Below are 20,176 nucleotides of genomic sequence, written 5' to 3' on the forward strand. Positions count from 1 at the left end.
GTTAAAATAGAATACAAGAAAATTGGTCTTTCAAAGTTGTTGTTTTTTAAACAGAAAATGCTAAAAGTATTTTTTCTGATTTATTAAAAAACCCACACATGCAGAGTATTGCCTGAACTGCAGCTTTAAGTCACAAGTTTTTCCATGTACCTGTGCAGGACTGGTCTAATGAGATCCTTCTCCCTCCACTGCAGAGGTAAATTAGAATATTCACAGGTACAGTAGTGTTTGGACCTGCATAGTGGTCATGCCGTGACGTGGCTGCAGACTTATAACGCTTTGGCCAAAGGGTTTAACTAAGTGACCCTTATTCATGAGACCACTAACATTTAACTATGTGGTTTTTGTCATATTTGATGTAGCATTGGGTATTTTTGTCTTTTGTTTTTCGTCTTTTGTTGTGATACTTTGTTACCAATTGGCAGAGCTCAAAAAGGTGCGTCAGAGCCTGTTTCAAAAGAGGAAGTGGATATGACTTTATAAATGGTTCCTGTAGCAGCGAAAAGAAGATCAGTACATGAAAATAAGTAATTCAAAATGGCATTAGGAGTTAAAAAAAATGCAGACCGCATTATTTAATACTACAAAACAGATTTATTAAAAAAAAAAAATAAAAAAAATAAACCATATAGGATTTTTCACGTTTTGCTGCTGGAAGGTATCGAGTAAGATGGAAAAGCACTTTTACCAGTCCACAGAGGGAATGCTCATTTATTTTTTTTGACCACGTATTACTATTGAATTCACTCCAAAGTTTTTCTTCCGTGGAACTCATCTGAAGGGGAAAGAAATTGCAGTAAAGAATTCACACACAAAAATAGAATCATTCCAAACCTGTAATTCTTTGCAATAAATAAATGGTTTTATTATCAGATAAATATACATTTTTTCCCCATGATGCCGCTGTGCTTTACTCTTGTTTAAGATATGGCCCGCTGGCCATGAAACGTTTTACACATTTGTTCATAATTGTTCTGTGTAAACATTCCGCGTAAGTATTCTCATTCGCTCATTAAAGAATCACAATAAATACTATACTGTATATGCAAATTGCACCAATGCACTCAAAAACAACAAAAAAAACATTGCTCAGTCCCGTGGGCAGTTGGTTGTCACCTTAAAAAAAAAAAAATCCAAGTTAATGCTATTTGTAATACGTACAACAAATTAAAAAGCAATTTCAGTTTCAACAGTTCACACTGAAGCAAACTCTCTGAAGCAAAAGCCAGTGTCTTGTTTCCTCAGATGCTTTGGATGCTCAGATCCTTCATTTTCCTCCGTGTCATCAAGTCTTCACGTCTCATATTATCTACCATCTCCCAAAGCTGGAGCGGATCCCTTCTGTTCATTTGCCGTCTTGTTCCGATTGAAAGGCTCATTAAGAGCAAGACAACGACAGGGTTTAGTTGTCGGGGCTTTTGGCAAGGCAGTTGATTGAACCAATCACAGGAAGATCCTTGGGTGGTTTTTTGTAATGACTGTGTCTGGACTGACAGGCAGTCCGAGAGGTAGTGATGGAAAGCAAAGGCCCCTCTCCCTGAGTTGAACACTGTAACACAGCTTGAATTCATTACTGATCAATTAAAACACTTGGGGGAATGTGGGTCAGTCTCCAAGCTCGGGTGCAAAACCAGGGCAAATGTGGAGCAAAAACACTGCGCCAGATTTTTTAATGCAACAATTCTCCGTTGCCTTCATTAGGATTTCTTTCTTTGGTAATTCTGGTGCATTTTGTGCACCACTTTTGCCGTAATTTGGTAGCTAGGAGAGAAATATGCCCCTATAGGTTTATCACAGTCTCCCAGCTGCAATACCAGTGCAATAAATGAGCGCTATGTTTAGGTTATTTATTATTATCACTATATTATTATCAAAGTCCCAAGTTGCAAAACTGCACAGCACCAAGCTTACAATATATATACTGATTTCACTGGGATTGGTATCTTGTGATATAGTGCTATAGGGCTATTTTTGGTACCCGTTTTGCAGCTGAGAGACTTTGATATATGACCCCCAAAATTGCCACAGTATGGATCCATTTATGGTCAGCATCTCTACTTGGTTCTTCATAAATAATTCACATGAAAGTCACATCTTACTGGTTCCCATTTATTAAAGAGAGAGTCCTATATTTATCAAGACACATTTCCCATTGCTACCCTAAGGATCAATCTGGTGGTGATGTCTCCTTCCCAAATTAAACCCAAGGAAATCATGGATAAATATTATTCTATGGGGCTGTTTAAAAATGTACAGTAAGTATGAAACTGCAGAAGTCAGAAGAATACAGGGAAGGTTTAATTCCATGAACCAGATGACAAAAGGTGCTTATTTGTCAAGTGTAAAGGCAAGAAGGTTGTAATAGGATATTGGCCAATACTTACTAAGCCAGTGTTTTTCAACCAGGGTTCCTAAGAACCCTTGGGTTCCCCGGGCATCCCTAAAGGGTTCCCTGCAATATTCTGGTCATTCAAAAATTGTTCAAAGTTCAGAAGAATTTACAATGCATCTGATCACAGAGCTGCTATTAGAGATGGATGGGGGTTCCGCAGAATTTTACTTGGGGTTCCTTAACCCAAAAAAGTTGAAAACCACCGTGCTAAGCAGTCAGTCATAAGGCACCTGCTGTCGCTGGAAGATCTTAAAGCCCATTGAAATCAATAGGATGTAACGTGTCTTCCAGCACTTAGTGTGTGTGTGTATATATATATATATATATATATATATATATAATATGCTTAGATGTTCTGGTAGCTTTAAGGGTGGAGAGCATAATGATATATACCATATTGGCCCGAATATAGTGCTATATTTTTTGCCTAAAAATGTCCTTCCAAAAACTGTACTCGGATTATATGCGCAGCCTAACACCTTTTATTTTTAATGTAGAACACTTTCAAAACTTTAGGGTCGTAGTATGTGTGAGGCTGTACTATAATCGGGCCAATACGGTAGATTGCATAAGTGTGACATTAAATCAGGGTTTTTGTACAAGTTCAGTCACTTGACTTAACCAATGTTTTACAAAAAATTTATTGTTTTAGCACTTGGGCTAAAATGTCTGCAATGTGTGAGAAGATAACATTAAAGGGGCTTTATCTCTTAGGGTTTTCTTCATTTTTGACTCGGTTTGAAGCAGTGGGCCTCCACAGCTGATCCGAATTGATTTCTGTCTGACCCCCATCTTCCCGAGATACATACCGGTAAAGGGGCTGCTAGTAGCAGTGCCGGCTGGGCACAGAAAATGTCATTTAAAGGTCTCGCATCCCAATAGGAAGCTACAATGTCATCCCTTGCGGCATCTTATTGGTCTGCGTGCCGTGGACCTTTGAACAGACATGAGATGCTGTCATCACGTTCAGAGATGTAAGTATCTCGGGGTGCCAGAGTCCACAAAGCTGAGATTAATGCATTTCAGCTATGTAGACTCCCTGCTTCCCACCTAGAAGGGAACTATATATATATATATATATATATATATATATATATATATATAGCAAAGCTCCTTTAAACCATTGGTAGATTTATAATCTATAGGTTCTGCTGAGATATGCATATATGATTTCTCTATGTTATTGTGGCTTGAACATCGCTACAGTAGCACCAAAAACTCAGCACTCAGGGGTACAAACACCCTCAGCACTTAAAGGGTTAATACGCGTCTGCCATATCTGCAAGCAGAGATTGTAAAAAAGATACATTATTATGCATCCCTGCATTCGTCATTACCTTAATAAACAGTCACCTTCTTCAGTGTCATTACTAACTGAGCGCTGGTATGTTTTTTCCCCCTATTCTATGTGCTGTGATCCATCTTCCCTGTGTTGTAGAAGAATGGTGCTGATCTCTTCCCCAGCACTGAGAGGATGGATTGACAGCATATTAGGGGCATTTGTTTTAAGAGTCTGAGGCTATTTTATTGCAGCAGAATTGCACCTGGTTTCAGCTGGAAAACTTTGATAATTGACCCTGTTTGAGTGTTGGAGAATGCAGACATTTATCCATCTTAAGACGAAGTAATCCGCAGATGTTTGTTTTTCATTCTTGTCCTTCACGCCATGGGCGAGAAAAAAACTTTCAGTGGCAAATGTGACAGAGAAGTGTAATGTGTCATGCATCCCCTACCATGTCCAATAATTGTAAGACTGGAACCATTTCATTAATACAAACCCTCCTGCACGGAGAGAATAATACCATCTGAGTTCTGTAAGAAAGATTGATGGCCAACGCTCGACAACTTACAGTTTCAATGCTCCTCGAGTATACTGACCTATTGAGAATTGGGAAATGAGAATCTGCAAATGTTCAGAATAATTAGTACAGGATCCAGCATTATATTTGCACTTGCTTTTAGCACAGCTTTAATGATAAAACAGGGAGCATTTGCAACTGTACTGATGTGACCGCGACTTGTTGTCCGTTCAGGCACAAAGTAATGGAGACCACCTTCACATATGGGAGTATTCTCTATTGATATATCTCATACAAAAAAGAAAAATACTCGCAGGAATTTCGTAAACCCCAAGACTGTTAAAATGCTAAATGGAAATATCTCTCAAACTGAAAAGTCCCGTGTCTCCCTCCTTATTGAAAATAGAGTTGTACACATTAGTGTCATATCTTAATACATGTACTCAAATATAGTCATGTAGAGGAACTTTGTCATATCATCCACGTTACATGTTGTAACTGTTCTGAATAGTAACTCACACTCTTTGGTGAAAGGGCAGATATTCCTTACTCTGCATTCCTGCCCTTGGTTACCTTTCCTTAATGTTGCCGTCATAGTTATGTATTTAGTCATTTGCCGTTATTTGAGTCTGCTCTCCTCCCCTGAGTTCTCCAGCACATGTAATTCAATAGCACATTTCTACAATTTCATGGGGATGTGATGGCCAGCTGCTCCTTCGGGGATATTGGTGATACACCCTTGCTGATACGACTATGATTCATTCTAGTAGAGCCTTCCACTGGCCAAATTGAGTGTCAAACTCCAGATCCAATTGGGTTCTTCCTGGCTCATGAGCTATCAGTTCATGTCATTTACTGCCTAGGGGTTTCTTGGATTTCCCTTACTTCTGTTTCTACTGATGATGACAGTATTGATTTCTCAACATCTCATCAACAAAGCATTGTGCTGCTTATCGTATTATTAAAGTTGAACTAGTAACTGTTCTCAGTTACTGTACATCTCAGCATTTAAATTCAATTGTCTTTAACAAAAAGAAAACCAATGAGTTTTGAAGATCCAGTAAGAAAATGTGCACATTCTGTTTCTGAGTTTCTTTGTTCATTCTTAGTCTGTTGGATGGAAACCCAAACTAGAAATTAAGCTTTGGTTGTCCCTTCCTGTAAAGCTTTCAATTTAAGACTCCTAGATAAAAAGTGAAGCGAAGGAGCAAGGTGCAAACTTGCCACAGCTCCACAGTCACACTTGAGTTATCAAATGTGAGGACTGCCCAGAACTCAATTGTCCATCATCAACAGGGCAAAGTCCATCTAGGAGATCTGCCTTGGAATTGGTGCATATGTTCTTAATTCTGTCCAGCGAAAGCAAGGGGCTATTTTCATTTTCTTTGGAGTTTGGTGTATGGGGTGGGCCATTTGGGCAGGAGCCGATATGGCTAAACATGCCAATATCTGAGCACTCAGTCTCACGATGGTAGAAGTAACTGAAGTTGGATACAATGACTGGCACAGGAAGAGAAATGGTCAGTACACCTGCAATGGCACAGAGGGATCCAACCAGCTTCCCACCTACAGTTTCAGGGGACATGTCTCCATAGCCTACTGTTGTCATGGTGACCACAGCCCACCAAAATGCCTCCGGGATGCTGGTAAACTTTGTATCTTCATGATCAGCTTCAGCAAAATAGACTGCACTAGAGAAGAGAATGACTCCAATGAAGAGGAAAAATATGAGCAGCCCCAGTTCTCTCATACTGGCCTTTAGTGTCTGGCCCAAGATCTGTAAACCCTTGGAGTGTCGGGAGAGTTTAAAGATACGGAAGACTCTGACCAAACGGATAACCCTGAGGATGGCCAGTGACATAGCTGGTTGCCCCACACCTTTGTTCCGAGCTAGTTCAGTACCCAGGGCAACAAAATATGGGATAATGGCCACAAAATCTATCATGTTCATGATGTCCTTGAAGAATGCTGGCTTGCTGGGGCATGCAATGAAGCGTACTGACAGCTCAAAGGAAAACCAACAGATACAGATTGTCTCCACAATAAAGAAAGGGTCCTCAAAGGGGCTCTTTTCTCTTGGTATGTTGTGTGTAGTGTTGCCTCTGTGATGAGGCTGCACCTGCAATGAGAAAAAAAACAATATGAATTAAAAAAAATAAAAATTTAATCTGGCACCTTTGGAAATAAGGTGACCTCGTAATTCATCATTGTTTATTAAGCAAAATGGTTTAAACATTTAAACGTCCGACATTTCATATTTTCACCTACTATGCTATGACTATACCACTGAATCCTTAAATAGACATCGGGGTTCATTTTGCCCTGCAATGGCAACAGAGCAAAGAATTGCCCATTTCCATTTGTGCACAGCATACCATATTTACTTTACATTTTGCAATACGATGGGTCTGAATTAGGAAAAAGCATTATTGTTGGTGTACGCTGCACAGCGCCAATGAATAATGTTCTGGAACTCAGCGTTTTTTGAAAATCTATTCGTTTTATATACGATTATATCAAGTAGGTGTAAGACCTCCTACACAGGCTGCTCCCGTCCGATGGCATCCGACTCAAAGTATATGTTTTATAATAAATACATTTCGGAAATTTACAGCTCTCTGTGAAATGTGACTTTTCTTAAATAAAACTTCCATTCTGAAATCCAGGTTTATCAAATACCTCATACTTAAACCTTATTTTTCAACAAGTTGAGTCATCATTATATTCTGGATATGTCTGAATATATATGTTTATATTCTGTAGACGTTGCAGTTAATGTTTATGGCCACTTAACAATTGGGCCTAAATTCCACAATTTACTTACAAATGGTAACAATACTTTATTCAAAATGAAGTTACCCAGCTGCAAAATTGGTGCAGAACTGGATAAGTAAAAAAATTAAAATCCCATTGCCTTCATTGTAATGTTTATCTTCATTAATTTGGTGCATTTTGACCCAGAAATACAGTTGGTAGAATTTAACAAATATACCCCTATTTTGATTATATATATATGATTACTAATTGTAGGTAAAACATTATTACCATGCCTATTTATGACTACCATTTTATTTAAAATAGAGCTGTGTGGTTGTGACGGGGAAGGGGGCGTTCCTACTTCCCCGCTGCCCCTCCCCACCCGTCGTTGGCTCTGTGTCACTATGTGTGTATGTCAGTATGTATCTGTACAGTTCCAGAGGGCGGGGAACCCGTTTCAGGCGAGGGGAATCCTGCTTGTGCAGCCAAGACAACATAGACAAACACATTCTTCAAAGTGCAGGTCTCCTCTGGGGCAGAGATACAGAGTAGAGTCCCACTCGCAAGTTCATAATGCAATTCTCCCTTAATGTGACAGCCAGGAACAGTGGAACGACAAAGTTTCAGGTCCCATATGGAGTTTTCATCAGGACCTGAAACGTTGTCTTTCCACTGGTCTTGGATGTCACATAGTATGTATCTGTGACACTGACACACACACACTCTCACAAAGACACTCTCTCACATCTCCGCTCTCAGCTCCGACTAACTGCACCCCTCTCCGACTAAATCTGCCCCTCCTTGTGCGCCTCTGCCTCCTGCTCTCCAATCCCCCTGCTCTCACTGCTTGACCTGTCAATCAGGCACATGGGGGGTAACATTTTGGCGCCCGGGATTTTTCCATCCCCGGGTATCACAATCACTATATTAACTGAGAAGTTAAAAACAGCAGTCCCCACTCACAACTTTTGAGTTGAGCCAGGAGTCTTGGGATTGTCTATAGAGAAGCAGACCCCAGTGCTGATGAGTACTACTGAAAATGGAGAAGCAAAATGCTACAATGTCACTAAAAGGCAGAAGCCCATGTGTGTCAGGTGTTATCTATATATAAAACTGAAATCTTGTTTGTCTGTGGGTCTGCCACGCCTCTCGCTCGCTCTCATTGGCCTGCAGGGTGGGGTGACGTCACGGGCAGGGCTACGCAGGCCGTGAGACTCACACCACCCTCACACCGCGTGCGCCTCTCAGACAGTGGTGACCCACATGCCTAACCGCCTCGCCTCACACCCTCCACCACAGCCTCACACCCTCCACCCACCCGCCTCTTCTCACCCCTCCTCACCCCGCGGGATCGCCGGGACACAGGTGAGGGGGGGACCAAGGTGAGCACACCTCTCACCAACCAGGCCCTTCGCGCCACGGACGCCCTCACAGGCCCTTCACGCCGGTTGCCTCACACCCTCCATCCCTCCACTCACCCGCCTCTTCTCCTCACCCGCGGGACTGCCGGGACAGAGGTGAGAGGGGGACCGAGGTGAGCGCACCTCTCACCAACCAGGCCCTTCGCGCCGGGGACGCCCCCACAGGCCCTTTGCGCTGGTTGCCTCACACCCTCCACTCACCCGCTTCTTCTCCTCACCCCACGGGACCGCCGGGACAGAGGTGAGAGGGGGACCGAGGTGAGCGTACCTCTCACCAATGGCCTACACACAAGCCCTTTGCGCCGGGGACGCCCCCACAGGCCCTTTGCACCCACCCACTCACCCACTGTCTCCCACCCACTCTCCCACTGCTTCCCACCCACTGCCTCCCACCCAGTCACTGCCTAGTCACTGCCTCTCACCCACCCAGTCACAGCCTCTCACCCACCCAGTCACTGCCTCTCACCCACCCACACAGTCACTGCCACCCACCCAGTCAATGCCTCCCACACACCCACCCACCCAGTCACTGCCTCCCACCCACCCAGTCACTGCCGACCACCCACCCAGTCACTGCCACCCACCCAGTCACTGCCACCCAAGTGTCACTGCCACCCACCCACCCACCTAGTCACTGCCACCCACCCACCCCGTCACTGCCACCCACCCAGTCACTGCCTCAAACCCACCCACCCAGTCACTGACTCGCACCCACTCACCCAGTCACTAAGTCACTGCCTCCCACCCACCCAGTCATGGCCCGTGACCAAGGGGAGGAAATTGGAGCTGTGAAGGGGTGGGGGGATGCAGAGCTGTGAAGAGGGGGGGGATCGGACATGTGAACACGAGGGGGGGGGAACACAGCTGTGAAGGGGGGAGCAGAGAGAGAGGGGGAGCGGGAAAATTAAATCCCGGGCAACGCCGGGTATATCAGCTAGTTATAAATAAAGGTTGCCTGCCCAGCACAAATCCTGATGAAATTCCATACTAACTACAGTCAGATAACACGTAGTAGCTCCAAATTAACATCTTTTTTTAAATGTTATTAGAACTTTTTTCCACTGGCTTAGTGCAGTCACTGTTCAAACACCCCTTGATTATATAGTGGTATTTTTGTCTGACCTACTGTAATCAAATAAATCATGTCAGTCAGATAGGGACACAACCTTTGAAACCCTAGAGAGACATGTTTTTTTTTCTTCAAATGGATAAGTGACTGGCACTACACATATGAAGCAAAACCATTAATACATTCCCTGGTAGAAAGACCTGCCATTTTTCTTTCCTAATGCTGCCAGAACGAGAGTTTAATGTTTATAGTGACACCATGGTGGTCGCTTTTAAGGTCTTACATTCTGACTAGTATTGTTGCCAGCCAAGCAATGGCATTTTGGTGCCACTAGACTTGATCAGACATTTAGATGAAGTGTGGCTAATATAACGTTTTATGAGAAATCTGAGCAACACTGACCAATCAACAGAAAGTATCTATTTTGTGACATTTTACAAGATGATATAATGTTACATAATTCTATCTCTGTCCCTGATACTGAGCACATGCCAACAACAAACTGTCCCATGAAGTTCGGAGATTAAGTGACCTCAAGATCTCGGTACACTTCAGAATGGTGTTAATCCTGTCAAGAATAGATGCGCTACCCAAATAAACTGTCATCAGATCCCAAACGGACACCATAAAGAGGGAGGAATCATTTTCACTTTTGGACATGACAGAATCAGGAAAAACACCCTACTTAGATTATCTTGGCCAAAGAGTTAAGTTTATTAAGTATCATTAATGCAAATACATTTAAGATCAACTAGGACACCTAACGTAAAAAAAACAACAAGTAAAGATCTGAAAGGGAAAAAGTAGAAGATCCATCAGCTGGGCCAACCATTCTACTGCCAAGGGTACCAATGTGGGCAACTATTTTGTGTGTGCACTTGTGATGGTGAATTGCACATAGTATCATTTTAAACCATGTTGAAACTCATGGCATGTCTATGGAATAAATGAGAAGTGTAAGAAGAACTGAGTACATGATCAAGATATAGATAAAAATAGTCCACCTTCTGGCACAACTGAAATGCTCTGTGTTGGAATCTGCTTCAGTGTCATGTGCCCGCCATGAGGCAGACTTCAAGCTTAGGATTTCAGTTAGGTAGTACAATTCTAGCCCTGTTCCAGAATGGGACAGAGACATTATCAAAATATACAGAATGGTATAGTTGAAGGCTTCCTTCTACTCAACAGCTAAATCATTTCTGATTAACTTTCCTATTTGATGAAACTTATCTAATGGAGTTCGAAAAACATACAAAAGGATTGGCAAAAAGTGAAAGCTCTTAACCATGTAACAGGTCTTGTACCTTTTTTTCAAGTTGGTGCAATAATTGAAAACATGTTGAAAAGCTCTTCATATTTAGACCCTGAAAGAACAGCACAACAGCACATATCACTTATATTCCGCCTACTTTTTTCAAGTGATGCTTTTGTTTACGACATTTCGTGGCCATCTCCTTTTTGGGGTTCTGGATCTAGTATACATTATAGAATAGGAGTATCTCTGGACTGGGAGAAGTGATGAACGGTGGATGGATTAATGGGACTCTCACAGACGTCTTCAGGACGGCGATTGAAATACTTAAGTGACAGCTCCCTAATTTAGGTTCAATATTTTAAAATGGAGGTTCTCAGAAAAATTTGGAGTGAATTGTCTGTAAACAAAACAAATTCTAATCTTGAAATCAATTCAAATAGTCCCATTTCCAATTTGGGGACATTTCTTAGATGGGGTATTTGCATCACCTATATAAATAGCATTTGAAAGTTCACTTGCTTAAAGCTGCAGTCAGCACCATTGTGGCATCAGCAATTTCTTTTTCAAATAGTTACTTTAACCCTTTGAGTGCCGGAAGGAGCCGTGTCATCAAAGTGCCACAGCCAATCCGTCACATCACTATCACTTGCCCACTCGTCGTAGCAATCACGTGATCGCGATGTCACTGATCAGGTGAGGGGAAGAGGAGGTGTCTTCTTCTTCTGTTCACCTTGCGGCCAAATTGTGTCCAGTGCTCCACAGGAGAGCTGGACGCGACCCACCCCCAAAAATTGAGCAGAAAGACCATGGTGGAGACCGGGGAGTGACAGAACCCAGTATGTGGTGGCTACGTTATGGGCACCCAAGGGGTTAAGAGACCTCTTCTTGCCCTTTTCAGCACAGTTTTTTTTATCTGATGCTCCATTTAGTAGATAAAGTAATACAAATATTATGTGTCCGGGAGGTTAAAATGGAGCTCTCCCCAGAGCCCAGTGTAGTCTAAAGGTTATCATGGTAACCTCAGAAGCAAGAGATTTAAAAAAAAAAAAAATATATATATATATATATATAGTTTTATTTATTTATTTAAAGCGCAGCACATTCTCAGTGGACAAGATACTAACATGTAGGAGTTAAACCAGGGGTGGCAACTCCAGTCCTCAAGGGCTACCAACAGGTCAGGTTTTAAGGATATCCCTGCTTCTGCTCAATCAGTGGCTCAGTCATGAAAATGGTTTGAAGCTCGGAGTGTAAAGCGATACTTACAATTATTATACATTATAGCATATGTATTTTAATGCCCATTTTCTTGGCCTTTGGATAAATTAATTCATATTTGAGTTTTTAATCCATATATCTTTTATTTCCTGGTGGCACTATTTGTAGATTCTTTTATGTCATTTTCTAGTAAATACTTATCTTGTCCTGTGACAAATTAAAATCAAAATGTATTAAAAAAAAGATCCATATTTCAATTCCTCATACATTCACCCACTGAATAAATATTTGCCACTATATATTTCCATAGGTTGACACAACAGGCATCCGTTGAGCTAAAGGCAACAGCTTTTGGCCAATTTGTATCATTTTTGGAGCTGTGGTAAACGTCTTAGGATAACAGTTACGTTATAACTGTTATCCACCAAAAATGTTTCCCCCGCCCCCTATGTAGGAAGGAGGGGGTCTCTGGAGAGGATTCATTTCGGCTCCAGGGAAATCAAGCTTCCTGAGATACTTACTTCCTTAGGGGCTGCCAGTATCTCCTGTTCAGGTTTAAATGTCCCGGTCACATGAGCCAATAGGAAGCCGTGACGTCATCCCTTGCCGCCTCCTATTGGCCCATGTGATCGGGACATTTAAACCGGAGCAGGACATGCTGGCACCACCTAAGGAGGTAAGTATGTCAGGAAGCAGGGGGTCCCTAGAGCTGAAATCAGGGTGTTCTGACCGTTCTGCTGAGGAGACCCCCTGCTTCAAAACAACTATTAAAAAAAAATCTAAGAATTAAAAAAGAGAAAGCAGCAGTGCTGCAACACTTTCCCTCTGGCTGCTCCCTGAGAAATGCCGTTTTTAGGGGTTGCCTTACCTGCTTACTGCCTAGGAACGAGCCTGTCTACCTCTGGTTCTTAGAAGCCTAAGTATCATACTCCTGCAAAGAACATTTGTACGCACACATTTCAACCCAGTATGTTAGATTCAACTGAAGATGTATTTGTCATAGAGGATTATGTAAATTCATACATAGCAAAGCTAATTTGTACTGCAGGAGTTCATGCAGAATATAATGCATCCCGTTATAATATGTGTGCTGTGTACTGTATCTCATCCCCAACTCCTCCTCATGGGGAGGAACAAATAGAAGCAAAGTAGCTTGATTCACTGACACTAAGAAATACATTTTCAAATTGTCTCTGAGTGTTAATTGTAAAGTGGAATTGTGCTTTCTGCATCGACCCTAGGGCCCCTATTCAATTCACTATCAAGCTGTCTTCCCATTGCTTTGGAAGGTTTCAGAAGCTGAAATCATCCCAAGCAGGAGGGAGGCAGCTTCAAAGCAATGCAAATAGAGGCCTATATTTGCTCTTTTTTGGGGGTCTACTCAAATGCAGAGTAGAAATCAACATAAATCATTCATTTATACAGTATTCTGACTCCCAATTTATTATTCATTTATCTATTCTGGCCCCCAATCAATAATGTATTCATCCATCCGGACCACCAATAGATCAATCTTTCATCTATTCTGACCCCCAATAATGGAAAAATACTATCTGTGTTTTTTCTTCTTTTCAGTGTTTGGGACTCACCTGTCTAGATGGGACAAGGAAAGCAGAGTGTGGAAGTGAAGTACAGTATGTCTGCTGTGCTTTCCACCATATGGTAATATATTTTTTAATTTCTAAAATCCAGAGACATTATCCCGTCACAGAAAAAAACAAAAACAGCTGTAATCGCAAAGATACATCGCTTATGTGTTTAAATACACTGTATGTATGATATGCTACATTTTAGAAACATCGAGGGCTATGTACTAAAGAAATTTTAGACCGAAATTGGCGCAACTTGCATCATTTTTGTATTGCGTCTCTTTGCGTCAATATATCAAGGACTTTGCTCCAGTTTTTGTGTTATGTGCGTCAGCTTGCCTTTTGGGAGGGTCAATAGGGGGAATTAGGGAAGAGTTACAGGGTGCACAGATTATAGGGGCAGGTTTATCAGGTGCTATTGACTAGAATTGGAGTTAATGCTAATCAATATCAGATGATAAACTTGCCCCATAACGAGATGTATCATATTGTGTGCCTCTGCAGGGCCGACAAGGGAGAGGAACCTGTCCCGGGCCCGGCGGCTGCAGGGGGGCCTGGTCTGCCAGCGCTGGGAGTTGGGCCCGGACAGAGGCCGGCCCAACTTCTGCGTCCAGCTGCCAGTCCCCAGCTGTTTTGGGCCTCTCCCCCCGCCCCCCCCCCCCCCCTCACCACGCCTGCCTCTCTCCTCGGCTGGTTTAAATAGTTGGGAAAGTGGCACACCGTTGCTTAAAGAAAATAAATCAATGTTTCCCTCCCTGGTGCTCACCCTCCACTGATCCCGACGTCTCAAAGCTGGATTCAAGTGGATATAAGAAGATTTGGTAGTGGAAGATGCACACAGGAGCCTTTCTGTAAGTTAACTTATGTGACGTTTCAGACCAGGTCTGAGGAAAGGACTTGTTTGTCCTGAAACGTCACGTTTTATACTTGCTCTGATGCTTTAAATACAAGAGTAAGTTAACTTACAGAAAGGCTCCTTTGTGCTTCTTCCACTACCAAATCTTCTCCTCCGCTGGTTAGCGCTGGAAGTTGGGCCAACCTGGAAGTCGGACCCAACTTCCACATCTGCGTGCGGGACCAGCGCGATACCGGGGCCTGAGTCCCACTCCCCAACCCCAAAGTAAGTGTATATTGTATGTATATATTTTGGGGTGGGGGTATTGTGTGTGTGTGGTGGGGGTATTGTCTATGTCTGTGCAGGGAGGATTTGTGGTGGTATTGTGTGTGTGTGTGGGGGGGGGGTTGTGAGAGGTATTATGTGTGGCCAGTGGGTGGGGAGGAACTGAGTAGAGGGTTGAGTGTGAGGAAGGGGGATTGAGGGAGTGGGTTTGAGTGAGAGGAGGGGGCATTGGGGGATTGCAGAGGGGGGGGGGGAGTGTGAGAGGAAGAGAGAAAGGGGGAAGGGAGAGAAAGAGGAAAAGTGTAAGGCTGAGTCCATGGTCAGCGCTTATCCGCTGACCCGTGCTGAGGCACGCTGACGCTTGTCAGTGAGCCCCTGCAGCCGCAATGAGCGGCTTTAGCAGGGGCTCGCGCACGCTTCCGCAGGTGTGCAGAGGCGTAGCTCTTAATTTTTTTTTAGTTTAAGCGCTCACGGGAGCCCAGGGCCGGTCACGTGAGCGGTTCGCCCAATGAGGGCGAACCAGCTACGAGACGTCACTGGCTCGCCCCCCGACACGCCCATGGATGGCACGCGAACTAAGGCCAGGGAAAGCACCCGCTTTCTCTCAGCCCCCACGCACCTCCGCACGGCTGCAGTCTCTATGGACTCAGCCTTGACAGGGAGAGAAACAGAAGGGGGAAGAGTGAGAGAGTGGTGGGGAGAGAAATACATGGGACAATGGGGAGGAATAGAGAGGAGTATGAGAGTGAGGGTGTGTAAGAAAAAGAGGGGTCGGCTCACAAGGCCGCCGATACGAGGCAAGGGAGGGGGAGGGGGTGGAGGGCCCGGTGAAAAGTGTAGCCTCCGGCCCCAAAAACGCCATCGGTGCTGCCTCTTTGCGTTGCATGTTCTTTTCAATCTGCATCAAAAAATCTGCCAAGTCTGCAGTGCAGTGTGCATCAAAAACACGTTTTTCTGTCTGTTAAAACATAAGCCCCCAAATCATGAATTTTATACAATGTGGTAATGCTTTTTGTGTTGTAACTTTTATTTGACCTGCGTAAAAATATACACAGATATTGTAAATGAGCTTTTGGGGCTATTTTTATAACCCTATCGCTGTAAAGATCAGCACATTTGAAAAAGTGATATACATAGGGCAATATTTACTAAGCAATGCTAAGCTATAAGAATAGAATGTCAGGTGTCTGGTGGCGCCATAAGACATTTAATGGCATAACACTGCTTAGTATATATGTCTCACAGTCTTCTATGATCTGATGTCGAACGATGTGTGTTTGCATCGGTGGGCCAAATAAATTACTAAAAATACTGCTACGGATAGAAAAAAACAACTATTAGTTCAGAGAGGCAAAAACGGTGGCAATGTACAGCCCACACTCCTTCAGAACGCGCCAGCGAGGGCGTGAAACGCGTGGGAGGACGACTCTATTTTGCTTTGTCGATTTTGTATCATTTTATTTAGTTTAATAAATTGTTTTTAATTTTACCTACCACTGGTGAGTTGTGCATCAATCAGGGGCGGCGGTGTGTTCCTGCTCTACAAATACTGCTACTGCTTTTCAACCAGAATTCAGACCAGAATGTTATGCATTGCTGCTTATGGGGATATGTACTGAGAGAGGCAAGCAGTGCTGATAATTAAAGTAGAGTAGCAGTGACAATCCTGTCACAATCCTGTCACTTTGTACCTGCAGTCTGCAGGAGTAGTTTACAGACTTTGGGGGTTATTCATTAAACTGTGATAGTGCCGATCGGGGGACTAGTGCATGGAAACATTAATGTGCACTATCACAGGTTAATAAATAATCCCCTTTGAGCCCGTTCCCAGTGCAGTAACACAAATCAAGGCGTAAGAAGGATGTCAGTTAATGAGCGTGTGGCGATAGAGGTTTGCAAGAGCAGGTGTTAAAAGCCAAGCAAACTGTGCCCTTCTGTTTGTTTCAGAGGCAACATGGGAATTCAAGTGCTAATAAAGGATTGAAGAAACTTGAGATAAACTACTTCACTGCTTTGCTGACATGTAATGGATTGCAAGCACCATCTAGCAGAGAAAGGGTTAAACAAAAGCTACAGTACATAGACCTTCGCATGTGATTATATACACGCTCCTATTCTTTGCGGTATCTTATAATTGTGGTCCTGTCTATACAATCCCTCTGTTTTCTACACAGAAACCTGCGGATCAAGAACAGACTCTAACTGCATTCTTATTTCTTGCATTGTACACAGAGACCTTTCCTAATTGATATTGGGGTGTCCTGTGGATTTACAGAGCACACCCAAATTATTTCAACAAGATTGTAATACATTGTGTCATAGAAATGGACAGCCAAGGGACATCGAATGGCCAGTCAATGGACAGCCGCTGTTATAAAATGGCTAAGCCATATTTATTGGCAGAAAAGGGTTCAGAGAACACAGAGATAATTGTCTAAACCAAGGGTGCTCATCTCCAGTCTTCAAGTGCTACCAACAGGTCAGGTTTTCAGGATATCCCTGCTTCAGCACAGGTGGCTCAATGAGTGGCTCGGCTGAAGACTGCACCACCTGTGCTGATGCAGGGATATCCTTAAAACCTGACCTGTTGGTAGCCATTGAGGACTGGAGTTGGCCACCCCTGGCCTACACTTTCTTAACTTCACTTCTAAATGATTCCTCTTTGCAAAGTGTATGTGAATTAGCAAGAATACAGATCCCTAACACCATATCCACTGCTGGTATTTGTACATCTAAATGTGAATGTCCTGTGATAGCACTTTATATTAACCCTCCTTGTAATCCCCAAAATAAAGGTCCGTTAGCCTTCCTTCCTCAACAGATGACACTTTTCGAAATAGCGTCCAATGATTCTGAGGTGCGCAAAACTGTCCGAAATGAATCCGCCAAATTTTTTGTTTTGTCCAGATTTGACTTGATCCCCTTTGCCTCAGAGACCTAATAATGTCACCAAATTAGGAAGCTTTCAGCGAAACATCGCCAGACAGTGAACGAGACGCTCTGATCTCCCTATGTATAGTCTCGGCATTAAACGAATGTAGCGACTTTAGAGAATTTAGCGAGCCCATCCAGCAATTTTAGAGAATTAAGGTGATCATATTAAATTAAATTGCAATGCCCATAGATTTCATGCTTAGCGAATGGTCTGCGAATCCTGCCTGCTTTTTGCACCTCATGCGAAAGTTTCTCACATGACTATGAATAATGATAATTAATATTATGATTAAAGCAATGCAAAGTGGGAAACCTTTGTGCAAAATCAATGAGATTACTGTGTGACTTTGTGCACGTTTTATACTCCGAAAGATGAGGTCACAAGGCCTGCAAGCTATAAACGAGATACTTGAAAACGAGAGGTGACTCTCAATGTATTACTTCCTGGTAACACATTTTATAAATAAATAAATACACTGCCTGTTTTGTCCTACCACGTACAGTACTCATCTCCGTGCAATAGAAAAACTATGCAAAAAGTTTTAAAAAAAATAAGAATGTAACAGTTGTTAGTCTAGGCACAGATTATTCATATGCAAAACAGCAGGAGGGAAATCAAAACATAAAGATATCCTTGCACAGATGCAAAGAAACTTTTGCTTTGATGCACTGCATTTTCATCATAAGAAGCATTGTTGTATATGGTGCACACCGTTAGCCAGGGATGTGTATACCACCTTGTGAGGTTAGAACATGAAAATTAGTTACAAGTTACATGTAGAGATGGAGAATGTGATACATTCCGTTATAATTTATGTACGGTACATCTTTCTCATATTCCCAAATTGACAGTTCCCAAACTGCAGGCTGATGCATATTAGGGCAAGATTGGACCACAGTCACCTTAATATATTGATGCTAAGAGACACAAGATGAAAATCCCTCTCACTTTGTAAACGTTGCTTAAAATCTGCCATGATAAAGACATGACCTAAACCCCAAAAGAAAGAAATTGTCACCCCTGTAAGTACAGGCATATGGAGAATTAGACAGGAGAATGGAACTTACCGGTAAGGACAGATCCCTTTCATCCCTGAATTCTGGGAGTGTTTCTAGGCAGAAGATGACAATGGAGATGAGGATGACCATGACGGAGATAATGGCAATGATTCGGGCTGCACCTGAGCTGTCCGGGTGTTCAAAAAGAAGCCAGACCTGTTTCATGAACTCACATTCAGGCAGGAGCCTCACCTCCTCTTTACTAAATCCCTCATCTTCCCTGAACTTGCAGATCACCTCATCTCCAAGCTGGTAAAACGTCAGCTCCTCCATAAAAACGTCTAGGGGGATATTAGCAGGCCGACGGAGGCGACCCCCCGACTGGTAGAAGTACAGTATTGAGTCGAAACACGGGCGGTTCCGGTCAAAGAAGTACTCATTCCTCAGGGGATCGAAAAAGAATATTCTTTTCCGTGGATCTCCCAGGAGAGTGTTAGGAAATCGACTCAGGGTCCTGACCTGAGTCTCAAACCTCAGACCAGACACATTGATCACCACCCGCTCGCAGCAGTCCTTCTGATGGCAGATTTTATATTTCGTATCCTCTACGAGCACAAGGCTAGAGCTCCCAGTCACTTCATCTCCACTCTCCATGACTGAGAGCATACGGGCGTTCTCAGGGTAGTCCCAGCAGTGTTGAATGATCCATAGCTCCAAGGTACTGGGCTAACTCAAGTTCCCTTTTTCCGCTGAGTGTTTTCTTTTTTTTTTAATCCCTGCTTTATGCTTTTTTTTTCTTCCTTCTCCAACTCTCTTTCACTTGCTGCTTTCTTTCAAAGACTTGGTTTCTCTTTAAAGCTGGGAATAGTAATTTTATGTTTCATGCTTGCTTGGCTTCTCCTCAGCATGGGTCTCACTTTCCTACGATTTTACATTTCCCTTCAACACACTTTCCAATGGCATTTTCTTCCATGCAACGAACGCTGTTACGTCAGTCTTCCCTCTCGACCTCCTCAACTTATAAATACCTTAAAAGCTCCACTTTTGTGATATTGGCTGCTTTACCCAATAGCTTAACTGTATTCCACATTGGCTCGCTCTCTTTCTATACTCTTCTTTCCCAGACCTTCATACCAATGCCAGCACTACACTCTGTGCTGTAAACAGATTCACAGAGCACAAGGTATCAGGTTCTCTGAACTGCATAAGCTAACAGTTCCATGCAAAATAAAAATACACATCTGCAGCTCCTCCCTCCCGCCCCCCTCTTTAATGTCCGGGAACCCATTGAAGGCTGTAGGTCAGCCCTGCCCGAGTCCAACAGTGTACAGCCTCTAAAAATAATACCCGGCTAACCAGACTCTTCAGGATAGAGGTGCTGTGGTTTCCAGACAGAGTTCTCAGTTCTGCTTATTCTCCCGCACAGGAAAAGGCTGGGAATTAAGACCCAGGCCAGATTGTAGAAACGGCTGACACGTTTTTGGAGAGGGCCTTTTGTTAGCCACCACATTTTCACAAATAGAGAGCACTAATTTTCAACCACTGTGTCGTGAGTCGTGACACGTATATCCACAAAGTTCAGTTCAATCAGGATTCATAGTGTGACATGACCTGACACAGGAA

The 20,176-nt window shown here is 43.1% G+C and overlaps 1 protein-coding gene across 1 annotated transcript; it reads right to left on the bottom strand.

Annotated features, from left to right (window-relative positions):
• Nucleotides 1–840: 840 nt before the first annotated feature.
• On the bottom strand, nucleotides 841–19,763 carry KCNA7 (potassium voltage-gated channel subfamily A member 7). The gene is made up of 2 exons (XM_075605632.1): nucleotides 18,623–19,763; nucleotides 841–6,310 (listed from the first exon to the last, which is right to left on the bottom strand). Exons 1-2 carry the CDS (start codon nucleotides 19,217–19,219, stop codon nucleotides 5,429–5,431), a joined length of 1,479 nt encoding a protein of 492 aa, XP_075461747.1. The 5' UTR covers nucleotides 19,220–19,763; the 3' UTR covers nucleotides 841–5,428.
• Nucleotides 19,764–20,176: the final 413 nt, after the last annotated feature.

The sequence above is a fragment of the Ascaphus truei genome, chromosome 6 (assembly GCF_040206685.1).
Source record: "Ascaphus truei isolate aAscTru1 chromosome 6, aAscTru1.hap1, whole genome shotgun sequence".
NCBI lineage: Eukaryota > Metazoa > Chordata > Amphibia > Anura > Ascaphidae > Ascaphus > Ascaphus truei.

Coding starts and splice junctions, on each gene's coding strand:
- KCNA7 (XM_075605632.1), bottom strand. CDS start 19,219: ATGCTCTCAGTCATGGAGAGTGGAGATGAAGTGACTGGGAGCTCTAGC. Junction 6,311..18,622: donor AAAGGGATCTGTCCTTACCG/GTAAGTTCCATT, acceptor TTCTCATTGCAG/GTGCAGCCTCATCACAGAGG.